This window comes from Triticum aestivum, chromosome 1B, assembly GCF_018294505.1.
Source record: "Triticum aestivum cultivar Chinese Spring chromosome 1B, IWGSC CS RefSeq v2.1, whole genome shotgun sequence".
Taxonomy (NCBI): Eukaryota; Viridiplantae; Streptophyta; class Magnoliopsida; order Poales; family Poaceae; genus Triticum; species Triticum aestivum.
The window spans coordinates 534,998,211-535,011,629 of NC_057795.1; the positions used below are offsets into that span (position 1 = coordinate 534,998,211).

General features: G+C 41.4%; 1 protein-coding gene across 1 annotated transcript; it reads right to left on the reverse strand.

The window, feature by feature from the left end:
* Positions 1-751: 751 nt before the first annotated feature.
* LOC123094031 (uncharacterized) lies at positions 752-2,881 on the reverse strand. The gene is made up of 2 exons (XM_044516112.1): positions 1,943-2,881; positions 752-1,567 (listed from the first exon to the last, which is right to left on the reverse strand). Exons 1-2 carry the CDS (start codon positions 2,776-2,778, stop codon positions 925-927), a joined length of 1,479 nt encoding a protein of 492 aa, XP_044372047.1. The 5' UTR covers positions 2,779-2,881; the 3' UTR covers positions 752-924.
* Between the last annotated feature and the right edge of the window lie 10,538 nt (positions 2,882-13,419).

Genomic DNA, 13,419 nt, shown 5'->3' on the forward strand with positions numbered 1-13,419 from the left:
GAAGATTGGGCCACATATGGTCCCTACGCTAAATCGGTAGGGGGGGAGGGCAGGGATTCAACGGATTGGGGGTAGCCAAGCTTTTGAAGAAGTTGGTCTCCAACCCAAAAGTAACCCCAAAAATCCGTATGAGCTCCCGGATCTCACTGAAGCCCCGAGTGTTAATTTATAACTACTTCTAAGTGGCTAAATAATACAGGTGCACGGAGAGTATTTAATTGCTTGTATATATTGGATGTGTTTTTTTATTGTTTTCACTTAGTTCACAGCATTGGTGATGTTCAATTTACTCATTGTCCGAGGGTGGGAAACACAATGGCACACTATTTAGCTAGAAATCTTTTGATTCAAACTCTGTAATCTGTTGGGACGGTGATCCCCCTAGGGTTCTTCTAGCTGATTTGGTTCAATATGTAACCACCATTTGAGTTTAATAAAGCATGTCACACCTTCAAACAAAAAAAAAACTCTAGCAGAGCTTAGAAATCAGTAATCACACGGATGTCGTAGGACCGATGGGGTGAATCAACACAGAGGCGCACGACACACACACACACACACACACACACACACACACACACACACACACACACACACACACACACACACACACACACACACGAGAATGTGCATGCAAAGGCACACACACAAACACATAATATTGCTATTAAAAAATTAAGGATCTGACGGCAAAAAAACTGAAGTGCTATCACTCTCCGATCCATATTATTTGTTGTTGGTTTAGTACAACTTCGGTACAAAGTTGTACTAATCTAGCAACAGGTGATATGGATCAGGGAGTAACAAAATTATTCACTTGAAGGCAGAATTTCATAAAGTTGCACACATCTTCGGTTCCCAACATATAATGTCCCATTTACACGCCTCTTGCAAGTATTACAAATTAAACGAAATATATGGTCCTCATCGATCATTTTGAGCAGGAAGCAAATCATCCTTGCATGGAGTATAGGTAAACGAGGTGATATCTGAGTTCATGATGAGAAGAGTATCACGTGCTGGGTAAAGTTTACCCAAGTACTGCAACTTGGAGCTTCCAAGGTAGTAAGCAAACCCGTTGTAACGGTTTCCCAAGAAAATAATTTCCTTGTAAGGATGATATCCCAACAAGTGAACACCATAGCATTTCTTTGTCTCGCCCTGCAGGTTGTTACCAGTCCCTCCCTCCGTGTCAATGATGCTATCATCTCCAGAGTCCCATCCCTGGTCTACTCTGTCGTTTAATCCTTCCTCCGAAATGTCTAAAATCCATGATTCAACCTCCTTTCCGGTGTTATTTGAGGTGTAGAATCGTGAAAAGGAGGGCTTGAAGTCAACTTGATGCTTCAGCTCCCATTCTGGCATATGACATGACTCTGATACTCCGTGCATTATCCATATCCGAAGTTCATATCCCCCGTGAGCTGTGAGGTAGAGTCCCTGCTTGGATTTCCCCAAATACAGATAGGGCGTAATATGACACCCGTAGTCATTAGTATGTGATGCTAATTTATGTGCCAATGTTGGTGTTTTGATCGTTACATACTTGTCCTCCAACAATGAAAACCTGCGGAGTAGAAAGAATGGAAGGTTGTTAGAGCATGGTTAATAGTATAGCCAGCTGCTGGCTATAAGCTAGTGTCATCTCATCTACAGCCTATCTTATAGCCAACATGTACAATAGTAGATCAAAAGAGTGTACTACTTTTTTATTATGTGGCCCACATTTTATTCTCACAAAGTGCCAAGGAGCACGTGCTAGAGTTGACTCTTGACGAAAAGTCCGCTTACCTTCTCTCTCTTCTTCTCTTTCCTCTAACTAAACAAAAATATACTAGTTTATTTTTTATAGCATGCTGACTCAGCTCTATTGTACCTGCTTTTAAAAGAAGGTCCGGGGACAAAGAAAAGAGTCAACAACTTGTTATGGCACCTTTCTTACCTCATGATGAATCCATCAAAACGTACGATGTAGAATGCTCCCTGCCAGCACACGCCGGTGTGGCGCCCATGCACACCGGAAACCAGCTGCGGATTGGACCACATCCCAGCCACGGTAGTTACTGCATCGCCTTGTCGGACAAAGTGCCTGTCCTCCCATTGGCCGGTTGCCGACGAGAACATCTGCACGGCATACGAGTACGGCGGCCACTCCATCGAGCCCATGCTCTCCACTTCTTGTTCGTAGCTCTCCCTTAGAGATAAGGGCAGGTTCTCAACATAAGTACTATTCCAGGTCACCAACGAATATCTGCCGCGGGGTTTCTTGGCAGGCGGTGGATAAACGGGTGGCGATGGCCTTTTAGGCACCCCGGGGAAGCACATCACGCGGTAGTGCACCGACAAGGTTGGATCGAACACGAGGTGCTGACGACCGTGGGGGAAGCCTGCGGCCGGCCACGGCAGCTTCGCCCACCGCCGTGTCCACGGGTTGCACACGTACGTGGCCCTTCCGTTCCGGAATAGGATGAGGCCGTTGCAGTGATCCGAGATGTTACAATGACGATTCCACTCCCTCCACGCCCGCGATGTGTTCGGCAGGAATCCGAGCGAACCGTCGATCGGCGGTGTGGCGGCGCGGGAGAAGAAGCCGTGCCTTTTGTTGTAGGAGAAGTTGACGAAGATGCCGCGCAGAGGGCCCGGCGCGAGGTGCTCCAGCACCAACCCGCGGCCGTCTATGGCGTCCCGCCAGTTCCTGCAGACACGCCGGCAGGCGGCGAGGCGTCGCGGGGGGACGCGCCGGAGGACCTCGTGGAGCAACTCGTCGGGGAGATCCATGGTGAAGGGCGCTTAGGGTTAGGCTTGTGGCGGGAGTTAGAGGCCGAGGGAGGCGCGCGTCGCGGTAAGTAAAGGGGTGGATCACGCGGTACAATTCAAGGCGGAGTCGCGCGAACCCCTACTGAAAAATCTCGCTCGTGGTTTCGACCCCTCCTAAAAAAACTGGCTCGTGATTGCAACTGGTGTCTGCACGTCAGCACCGTCATAGCGCGCGAGGCGGGAGATCCTTATTGGAAAATCGTATATGGCGCTTTTTTTTATTGAAGCAACTATATATTTCATTAGACAATCTGTTCACAGAGATTACACATATGGTCACCATACGAGACAAAATGCTTGTCAAGCAACTTTGCATAAAGAATTCTATAAGAGGTAAAACTACTATTCCACCTTGCAGAAACTCGTGCCTCGGCTAGTCCACAAATGTCCTCCGCCGCCACCATGGCAACGCCGGAAAAGGATGAGAACAACCGTCATACCAAGATCTGGGAGAACACCACCACATACAAAGATGCTTTTTGAGTGTCAAAGAGGCGACCAAACCCACAGGATAGCACTTCGAGGAATCTAAAACGGGTCGGCCCATTTTCTGGGTAGTGAAACGCACAACAGTAACTTTTTTTGCGGGAACACACAGCAATAACTGGTATTGGGAATCTTCTATAAGGTTCCTGAACCGGTTTTTCTGTCTTTTTAGTTTTTCTTCCTTTATTTTTATATATTTCTTTCTTTTTTCTGTTTGCTTTTTTGCTTTTCTTTCCTTTTTCCTTTTAAAAGTATATTTTTCTTCTTAAAAAATGTTCTTGTTTCCAAAATTTGTTGATAAATTTATGTGCCATAAGTATTGCACATCTCAATCCTATGTCATTGATCTTACGGGGAGATTTGTGTGGGTATTTCCTTTTTTCTTTTTCTTTTCCTTTTTATTCTTGATTGACTCACTTAGATGTGCAATAACTAGGCACATCTAGATGTGTCCTAAACATTTCCAATGAAAAAATGTTCGTCTTTTTGTAAAATGTTTATAAATTTCAAGTTTTATTTAAAATTTTAAAACATATCCATGTTTCCAAAAAGTGTTAGGAAATTTCAAAAATGACAGCATTTTTAAAAATCATAATTTTCAAAAACATTCAGGTTTTCAAATGTTTGTTCACACATTAAAAAATAGAAATTTCCAAAAATATTCAAGGTTTTCAAAAATTGTTCACAAAAAGTGATCTCGTCCTATGTGACGTCCTCGAGAGCTCCTCCTAAGTGTTTGTTGCGCCGCCTAGTGAACAAGCATTCACGTGCATGCTTGCCTGGTCGGGCCCAACAATGCGAGGTCGCTCGATCAGATGAAAAGTGAAGAGGTTGACCGATGGACCAGTTGACCGGAATGGATCATAGACCATACAAAAAATCAGGACACGTCAGAAGAAATTTTCACGAAGTTAAGACAAGTTCATGAATTCATAAAAAAAACACAAATTTTGAAAAATTTCATGTACTCAAGAAATGCTAACGGATTCAAAAAAATTTGAAAAAAGTTTCCAAACTCGAAAAATGTTGATGTATTTAAAATGTTCTTAAATATGCCAAAACAAATGGTCAAAAATTGGAAAAATTTCATGTAATTGGAAAAAATCATGAGTTTGTAAAAAGCTTGCGTATTTTTTAATTCACAAATTAAAAAAATCATCAATTTCGATAAAAAGTTCACGAATTTGAAAGAATGCTGATTTTGAAAAATAAAGTCCATATTTTGAAAAAAGTTCATGGGTTTGAATATATTCATGCATTTGAAAAAATTCACGGCTTCGAATAAAAGTTTACATGATTTGAAAACAAGTTCATGATTTTTTTAAATCACGCATTTGAAAAAAAACATGAGTTTGAACAAGTTCATGAATTTGGAAAAAAGTTTGCACTTTTGAAAAAAAGGGGAAAAGGAAAAATAAAAACCTAAAAAATGATCCAAAAAAGGGCAGGAAGAAAACCGTCCTAGGAAGCTTCTGGGAGCTTCCCAGAAACGGAAAGGGAGATTCCCCTTAAAGTAGTCGGCCCATAAAGAAATGTAGCGAGGTAGGGGTGCGTGTTTGTTTTATCGATTACGATGTAACCGATGTAGCGACCGTCAAGTAGGATTTGGCGATGCTCACTACGTCAATAGGTACCCCATGTACACAGGGAGTCATCAACTAAGCCGGCCCATCAACTGAGCATGTAGCAGTGCCTAACATACACCACTCTAGCGACAACCACTGTAGCGGTCGAGCCGATGTAGTAATCGGAGCACTCTAGCGGTTTGGTTCACTGTAGCGGATGGCTACCATAGCCAATCAATTTTTTTATTGTATTTCAAACTTTTTCTAGAAAAGCTAACTTTTTTTATATCTTTTGAAAACATAAACCTTTTTTGAATTTGTGACCAAATTTGGAAATAATAGCATTTTATCGAAATTATGGTAATCTAATGGAACACATGAAATTTTTTGAAATTCCACATATTTTTCAGAAACACGAACATTTCTTAAATTCTGAACAAAATTTGAAAACACGAATATTTTTAAATTCTGAACAATTGTTTGGAAACACAAATTTTTTAAAAGAAAATTACCGGATATTGTTAAATTTGTGAACAAAATTTGAAAACAGGAATATTTTTTGAAATTTTGAAAAAAAGGAAAGCACGTACGTTTTTTGAAATTACCGAACATTTTTATAATTTATAATTTTTCTAAAACTGAACCTTTTTGGAATTGTGTTTTCGAAAAGGTAAAAAAGAAACTTGAAAAGGAAAAAAAGAAAAACAAAACAGACAAGAAAAAGGGAAGAAAGAAAAAGGATAAAATAAACAAAAACCGTAAAAACAAAGTAAAAGAAGAAGAAAATCATACGAGGAACCTTCGAGAATGTTCCCAAACCCGGATCGGTTAAACGCTTTGACATGCCGACGCAGAACGTGTGCTCGCGCATCGCTCTGTGTGTGAAGTGTCGACAAATCAACACAAAGAGCGATGAATAGGAAATTCCTGAGAGGGCTATGTATCGCTTACTGCAAGATTTACTCGAATCTCGCTCTCCCACTTCCGTAACTGGCCGACTCAATGTTGTAGCTTTCTAAAACGGTTTTGTAAATATTGAATAGCCAATTTGTATCGGTTTTAAAAGATTGCATGCGAATGCTAACTACACTAATCAGGTCTCCTCACCCTCTGACAGTGGGGTGACTAAGGCATGTTCTGACACAACTTATGTTCTCTAGCTAAACTATGCTTGTCTGGTGCAATGCTCATGTGGGGACCTTCTCTGTTGGTCTTCCTCACTGGGATATGGTGTTGGTGCACTCCCCAAACTGAAGAAGTCCAAGACCATTGCCACTTCATCGCTGAAGTGCAAGTCTCTGGTAGATGCTCCGTGAATGTGTTGCACTGTTTCAAGTCAATCTTTTTAATATGTGGAAGCCATCATTAAACTTTTAGGCTGTAACCTCAGTTTATCTTTCCCATAATTATAACTTGGTTTTGTTTTGCTACTAAACTATGATGCACAGGTTTCATTATGATAATGGATCCTCGAGGAATTTTGCCCCCTCATGATCTATTAAAAAAAGATTTCGGGCGACATTTTTTCAATGTATTTTTTTTACCTTTTTTTTGCGGGAAAACCTCGAATCTAGTCATCTTCAATTATGGTAGAAATAATAAAACATCCATATCCGTAGACCACCTAGCAAGGACTACAAGCACTGAAGCGAGCCAAAGGCGCGCCGCTGTCATCGCCCCTCCCTCGCCGGAGATGAGCAAACCTTGTTGTAGTAGACAATCAGGAAGTCGTCGTGCCAAGGCTCCATAGAACAAATGCACCAGAATAGCAACCGCCGCAGCGCAGATGAAGAGTTTAGATCAAAAGGATCCAACCTGGAAACACAAGAACGAAGACGAACGACTAATAGATCCGAGCAAATCCACCAAAGATAGATCTGTGGGAGACACACCTCCGCACGCCACCGATAATGCTAGACGCATCACCGGAAGGGGGGCTAGGTGGGGAGACCTTTATTCCATCTTCAGGGAGCTTCCGCCGTCTCGCCTTCCTGAGCAGGACACAAACCCTAACAAAGCTCAAAAAACATCTAAAAAAAGAGCCTTCCCACCGACAAGAGGCGAGATCCATTCCGCCTCCATGGCCCTAAGGCCACCGGAGACGGGACGGGCCGATGTCGGCGTTGGTGGGAGGCAGAGTACCCTAGCTTTTTGGAGGCGGCGGCTGGCTAGGTCAAGAGGCCAAGACAACTTGCCCTCCCTGCATCTAATTCTGCATTTTTTTCCTCTTCTTGCTATTTTTCTTTTTCTCCATTTATGTGTTTCTTTTCTCGGTTTTATTTGTGCTTTCTTTGGTGGTTTTCTTTTCTTTTTAATTTTTTTCTTATGTTTTCGTTGTTTAATTAATTAATTAATTAATAATTTGCCTACTTTTCTAAAATACATGTTGAGCATTTCTCGTATATAGGTTCATTTTTTTCAAATACACATTGAACATTTTCCTGAATTACACGTTGAATACTTTGTCAAATGCACATTTTATCCTGAATTACATTCTGCACGAACACTGAATATTTTCAAAAAAGTCATGACCAATTATTTTAACGTGTAAACCATTTTTTGAGAGTTAGTATTTCTTTAAATATCAGGAAAAAATACTTTAATGGTAAAAAAAATCTCCTAACTACATGAACATTTTTTTCATCATATAATTTTTTTTTAAAAAATTCACGAACATATTTTTGGAACACTTGATTTCTTTGAATTTTACAAACATTTGATATAAATTTACAAACATTTTTTAAAATTGCATAAACATTTAGAAAAATTTCATGAATACAACTTAGAGACCATGATTTAAAAAAATGAAGAACATTGTTTTGAATTGTACAAAACATTTGTAGATGATGTGAACATTTTTTACATTGTGAAACAAAATTAAAATTCACGGACATTTTTTGGAACACACAAATATTTTTAATGCACAAATATTTTTATGAATGTTACGAACTTTTTAAAATTAAATGAAGCAAAAACTTTAAACTACTACATGGATAGGTCTTTTTGTGTGCAATGATCGTTTTTAAATTTTTATATTATTTTTTACATATTTATGTATTTATAATATTTCAAAATATTTAGAACCTCCTCCTTTTTGTGGATGACAATTTACTCCTTTTAATGCTACTCCTGATATGGGCAGGCGAGTTGACTCTTTACTGCAGAAATATTGTAGTGCCTCGGGACAACAGATAAATTTAGATATATTATAACCGAGCATCTTTCCAGCCCTCCCAGGCTATCAGTGTTTGCAGCCGTGGGATCGCTACTTTTGGATGTTAAACCGTCCGATTAGATGTGAACCAAACCACCGAGCGCTAATTCACAGGGCCGCTACTCCTGTAACAATATCGGAAGCCTGCGGTGAAATTGGGCCTAATGGGCTTTAATCCAGCGTGGGGCGAAATACAGCAAAGGACACAGCGACGGTTCAGCCCCCTTCTGCTTCTTCAACCTTGGCACGCCCATCTCGCGATTAGGGTTGTGTTTGCCGCCGCCACTGCTCTCCTCCTGCGTCGTGGCAGCTGCATCGAGTCGCCGCCAAACCCCGCAATCCCCTCCTGCGTCGTCGACAGCTGCAACCACCGCGCCGCCTCCTCCTTCCCTCCCCCGATCCCTTTCCAAGTTTGTCCGCGTCGCCTCCTATCCTCCTTGGTCCTTGCTGCGTCCTTCCATCATCTTCTCTCCTCCTTGCCCCGTGGTTCACACTTCACTTGACTCCACAACGGCGAAACCCTTCTCATCTCATGGTGGCGCGAGGAAACCGTGATGAACACTCCCCGTCTGTCTTGGTGGCGTGAGGATGAAGGCAATTGCCAGATGCATACTGAATCAAACTCTCCCCCAGTGATCTTCTTGAGAGAAAACTGCCTGATGTTCCGCCTCCCCAATGGATCTCCTCTTGCGTCATCTCACGACGGCCGTCGAGCAGGTATATACATCAGTTTCTACATTTTAGATATGTCAGCGAGGTAAATTTTCACCATGGAGAAGACTGAATCATGGTTTCTCTTTGTTGTGCACTATCCTTCAGTGTAGCGCAAAATATTGCACCTGACAAGCAGAATTGAGAGAAGTAGAATGGGGCAAGGACCTTTATGCATGGGCTAACACAACAACAGTGCCCAGTCCCCAGTGACATTACTGGACCATCGATTCCAACCTTCAAGTCCAAGGACCTGCTTTGTCAGTATTTTGCGCTGCCTTTCATACATTACCAACAATGTGCTTTCTTTCTCGTTGCATAACAGCCCTTTGTGGTCTGGACTCTGGAATATGCTTGAAATAATCGAGTCAAATGAATATTTACTGAAGTTTGCAGCATTTATGTAAACTGCAGTTTTTGATCTTTCGTATCACCATTGTTTTCAGATGTATCCATTAACGTCTTTTTTCTTTCTCCCATTCACAACGCAAACAAGTTGGAAATTTCTATAGTCCCCAAGTAAATCATTGATCGATTATATATTGCTCTTTGGTTTTAGAAAAATTAAAACATACTCCCTCTTTGTGCTATATATACTGCTCAATATTCGTTACCATCAATAATAGAATTGAATGTGTGTGTGTAATTTCCCTCGTTGTGCACAAACACTTAACTTGCATTTTGATATTGGCCACCCTTTGGTTACTACATACTTATCCAGATGACTGTAGCAAGCCTTTTTTTTGTGGAACTATAGGAAGTCTTTGTTTTATAGCATTCTATCATTGCTTTCATTTCGTCTAGAACAAAAACACAAAGTATTTTATGAGATCTTTGGCTCTTCCTACATGAAATTTTCCATGTAACTATCGTTTCTGAAAGTACAACATAAATTTGTTTATCTAGACTCGTATGATTTATTACTTGGAAAAATAGCGTAAGCATATTGGCTTATGGCAATGTTGCTGCAGATTCCGGTGTTCGCATTTGCCACCTTGATTTCCCTTTTAGACGTTTTTAATAAGACCATCACATGGGTTAATTGGTCAGGAGGGTCCAGCATCATGCAAGATATGGTGCTGCAAAATGAATGTCGAATTTGTCCAGCTAATCAGGTGAGTGTACTGCAGTAACCTCGTCTGTTATTTTTTTTTCCGTTGCAATGGTTGATCTCCTGATTCTGTTGCTTAGTTGTAGTAGATTGCCATACTGCCCATACATGTGCTGTGTCTAGAGCTCCAGAAACCTATGATGATACAGGTTGCTTGAATGGTCAAGTCCATTGCTGGCTATCTTTTAATCTTATGGCGCTTCTTGCATTATCTATTTCAGTGAGAAATTGTTATATGCCAAGAAACAAGCTTAAAGTTTAATTTAGAACAGATATAAATACATTCTTAGTCCAATAGTCAATTAGTATAACACGGGCAAGATTTGACTTGCTACTTTTGATTTTTGAGTCATCCATTAGTCCTATGTCGCTGACCGAGTGCAATTGCTTCTTAGGATCGGACTGCATTTTGCCTATCATGCTATCAATTGTTTCAGATGTTGTCTCTAGATGTGTGCTTCATCTTCTTACTGCATGAGACGTCTTCCCATATTTATCTGAATGAACAAGGTTACACCAAATATGTCTTATGAGAATCCATCTCAATCTCGCTCTATCTTGTTGTCTATTTCTAATTTGACTTTAATAGCCTCAGTGATCCAAAACCCTTAGGTGATTCGTCCACGTTTGATATTATTTACGGAGTAGGAAATTTTGATACAAACAAGCGTAATTATTTAGTACATGTATGTGTAATCTGTTGGGTTTCGTAGTAATTTCAAAAAATTTCCTACGCGCACACAGGATCATGTGATGCATAGCAACGAGAGGAGAGTGTTGTCTACGTACCCAACGCAGACCGACTGCGGAAGCGATGACATGACGTAGAGGAAGTAGTCGTACGTCTTCACGATCCAACCGATCAAGCACCGAAACTACGGCACCTCCGAGTTCGAGCACACGTTCAGCTCGATGACGATCCCCGGACTCCGATCCAGCAAAGTGTCGGGGAAGAGTTTCGTCAGCACGACGGCGTGGTGACGATCTTGATGAACTACAGCAGCAGGGCTTCGCCTAAACTCCGCTACAGTATTATCGAGGAATATGGTGGCAGGGGGCACCGCACACGGCTAAGGAATCGATCACGTGGATCAACTTGTGTCAACTTGTGTGTTTAGAGGTGCCCCTGCCTCCGTATATAAAGGAGCCAAGGGGGGAGGAGGCGCCGGCCAGGAGGAGGAGGCGCAGGAGGAGTCCTACTCCTACCGGGAGTAGGACTCCCCTCCAATCCTATTCCAACTAGGATTCCCAAGGGGGAAAGAGGGAGAGGGGTGGCCGGCCACCTCTCCTAGTCCTAATAGGACTAGGGGAAGGGGGGAGGCGCGCAGCCCCTGGTGGGCAGCCCTTTCACCTTTCCACTAAGGCCCATGAAGGCCCATATGGCTCCCGGGGGTTCCGGTAACCCTCCCGGTATTCCGGTAAAATCCCGATTTCACCCGGAACACTTCCGATGTCCAAACATAGGCTTCCAATATATCAATCTTTATGTCTCGACCATTTCGAGACTCCTCGTCATGTCCGTGATCACATCCGGGACTCCGAACAACCTTCGGTACATCAAAATGCATAAACTCATAATATAACTGTCATCGTAACCTTAAGCGTGCGGACCCTACGGGTTCGAGAACAATGTAGACATGACCGAGACACGTCTCCGGTCAATAACCAATAGCGGGACCTGGATGCCCATATTGGCTCCTACATATTCTACGAAGATCTTTATCGGTCAGACCGCATAACAACATACGTTGTTCCCTTTGTCATCGGTATGTTACTTGCCCGAGATTCGATCATCGGTATCCAATACCTAGTTCAATCTCGTTACTGGCAAGTCTCTTTACTCGTTTCGTAATACATCATCTCACAACTAACATATTAGTTGTAATGCTTGCAAGGCTTATGTGATGTGTATTACCGAGAGGGCCCAGAGATACCTCTCCGACAATCGGAGTGACAAATCCTAATCTCGAAATACGCCAACCCAACATCGACCATTGGAGACACCTGTAGTACTCCTTTATAATCACCCATTTACGTTGTGACGTTTGGTAGTACCCAAAGTGTTCCTCCGGTAAACGGGAGTTGCATAATCTCATAGTCATAGGAACATGTATAAGTCATGAAGAAAGCAATAGCAACATACTAAACGATCGGGTGCTAAGCTAATGGAATGGGTCATGTCAATCAGATCATTCTACTAATGATGTGACCTCGTTAATCAAATAACAACTCTTTGTTCATGGTTAGGAAACATAACCATCTTTGATTAACGAGCTAGTCAAGTAGAGGCATACTAGTGACACTATGTTTGTCTATGTATTCACACATGTATTATGTTTCCGGTTAATACAATTCTAGCATGAATAATAAACATTTATCATGATATAAGGAAATAAATAATAACTTTATTATTGCCTCTAGGGCATATTTCCTTCAGTCTCCCACTTGCACTAGAGTCAATAATCTAGTTCACATCGCCATGTGATTTAACAGCAATAGTTCACATCACCATGTGATTAACACCCATAGTTCACATCGCTATGTGACCAACACCCAAAGGGTTTACTAGATTCAGTAATCTAGTTCACATCGCTATGTGATTAACACCCAAGGAGTACTAAGGTGTGATCATGTTTTGCTTGTGAGAGAATCTTAGTCAACGGGTATGTCATATACAGATCCGTAAGTATTTTGCGAATTCTATGTCTACAATGCTCTGCACGGAGCTACTCTAGCTAATTGCTCCCACTTTCAATATGTATCCAGGTTGAGACTTAGTGTAACTTTTACAACAAACTCTTTTATCACCTCCATAATCGAGAAACATCTCCTTAGTCCTTACTAAGGATATTCTTGACCAATGTCCAGTGATCTACTCCTAGATCACTATTGTACTCTCTTGCCAAATTCAGAGTAAGGTATACAATAGGTCTGGTACATAGCATAGCATACTTTATAGAACCTATGACTGAGGCACAGGGAATGACTTTTCATTTTTTCTATTTTCTGCTGTGGTCGGGATTTGAGTCTTACTCAATTTCATACCTTTGCAACACAGGCAAGAACTCTTTCTTTGACTGTTCCATTTTGAACTATTTCAAAATCTTGCCAAGGTATGTACTCATTGAAAATCTTATCAAGCGTCTTGATCTATCTCAATAGATCTTGATGCTTAATATGTAAGTAGCTTTTACTGAGGTCTTTTCCTTTTAAAGAACTCCTTTAAAACACTCCTTTATGCTTTGCAGAAAAATTCTACATCATTTCTGATCAACAATATGTCACTCACATATACTAATCAGAAAGGCTGTAGTGCTCCCACTCACTTTATTGTAAATACAGGCTTCTCAAAAAGTCTGTATAAAACCATATGCTTTGATCAACTCATCAAAGCGTATATTCCAACTCCGAGAGCTTGCACCAGTCCATAGATGGATCGCTGGAGCTTGCACATTTTGTTAGTACCTTTAGGATTGACAAAACCTTCTGGTTGCATCATATACAACTCTTCTTTA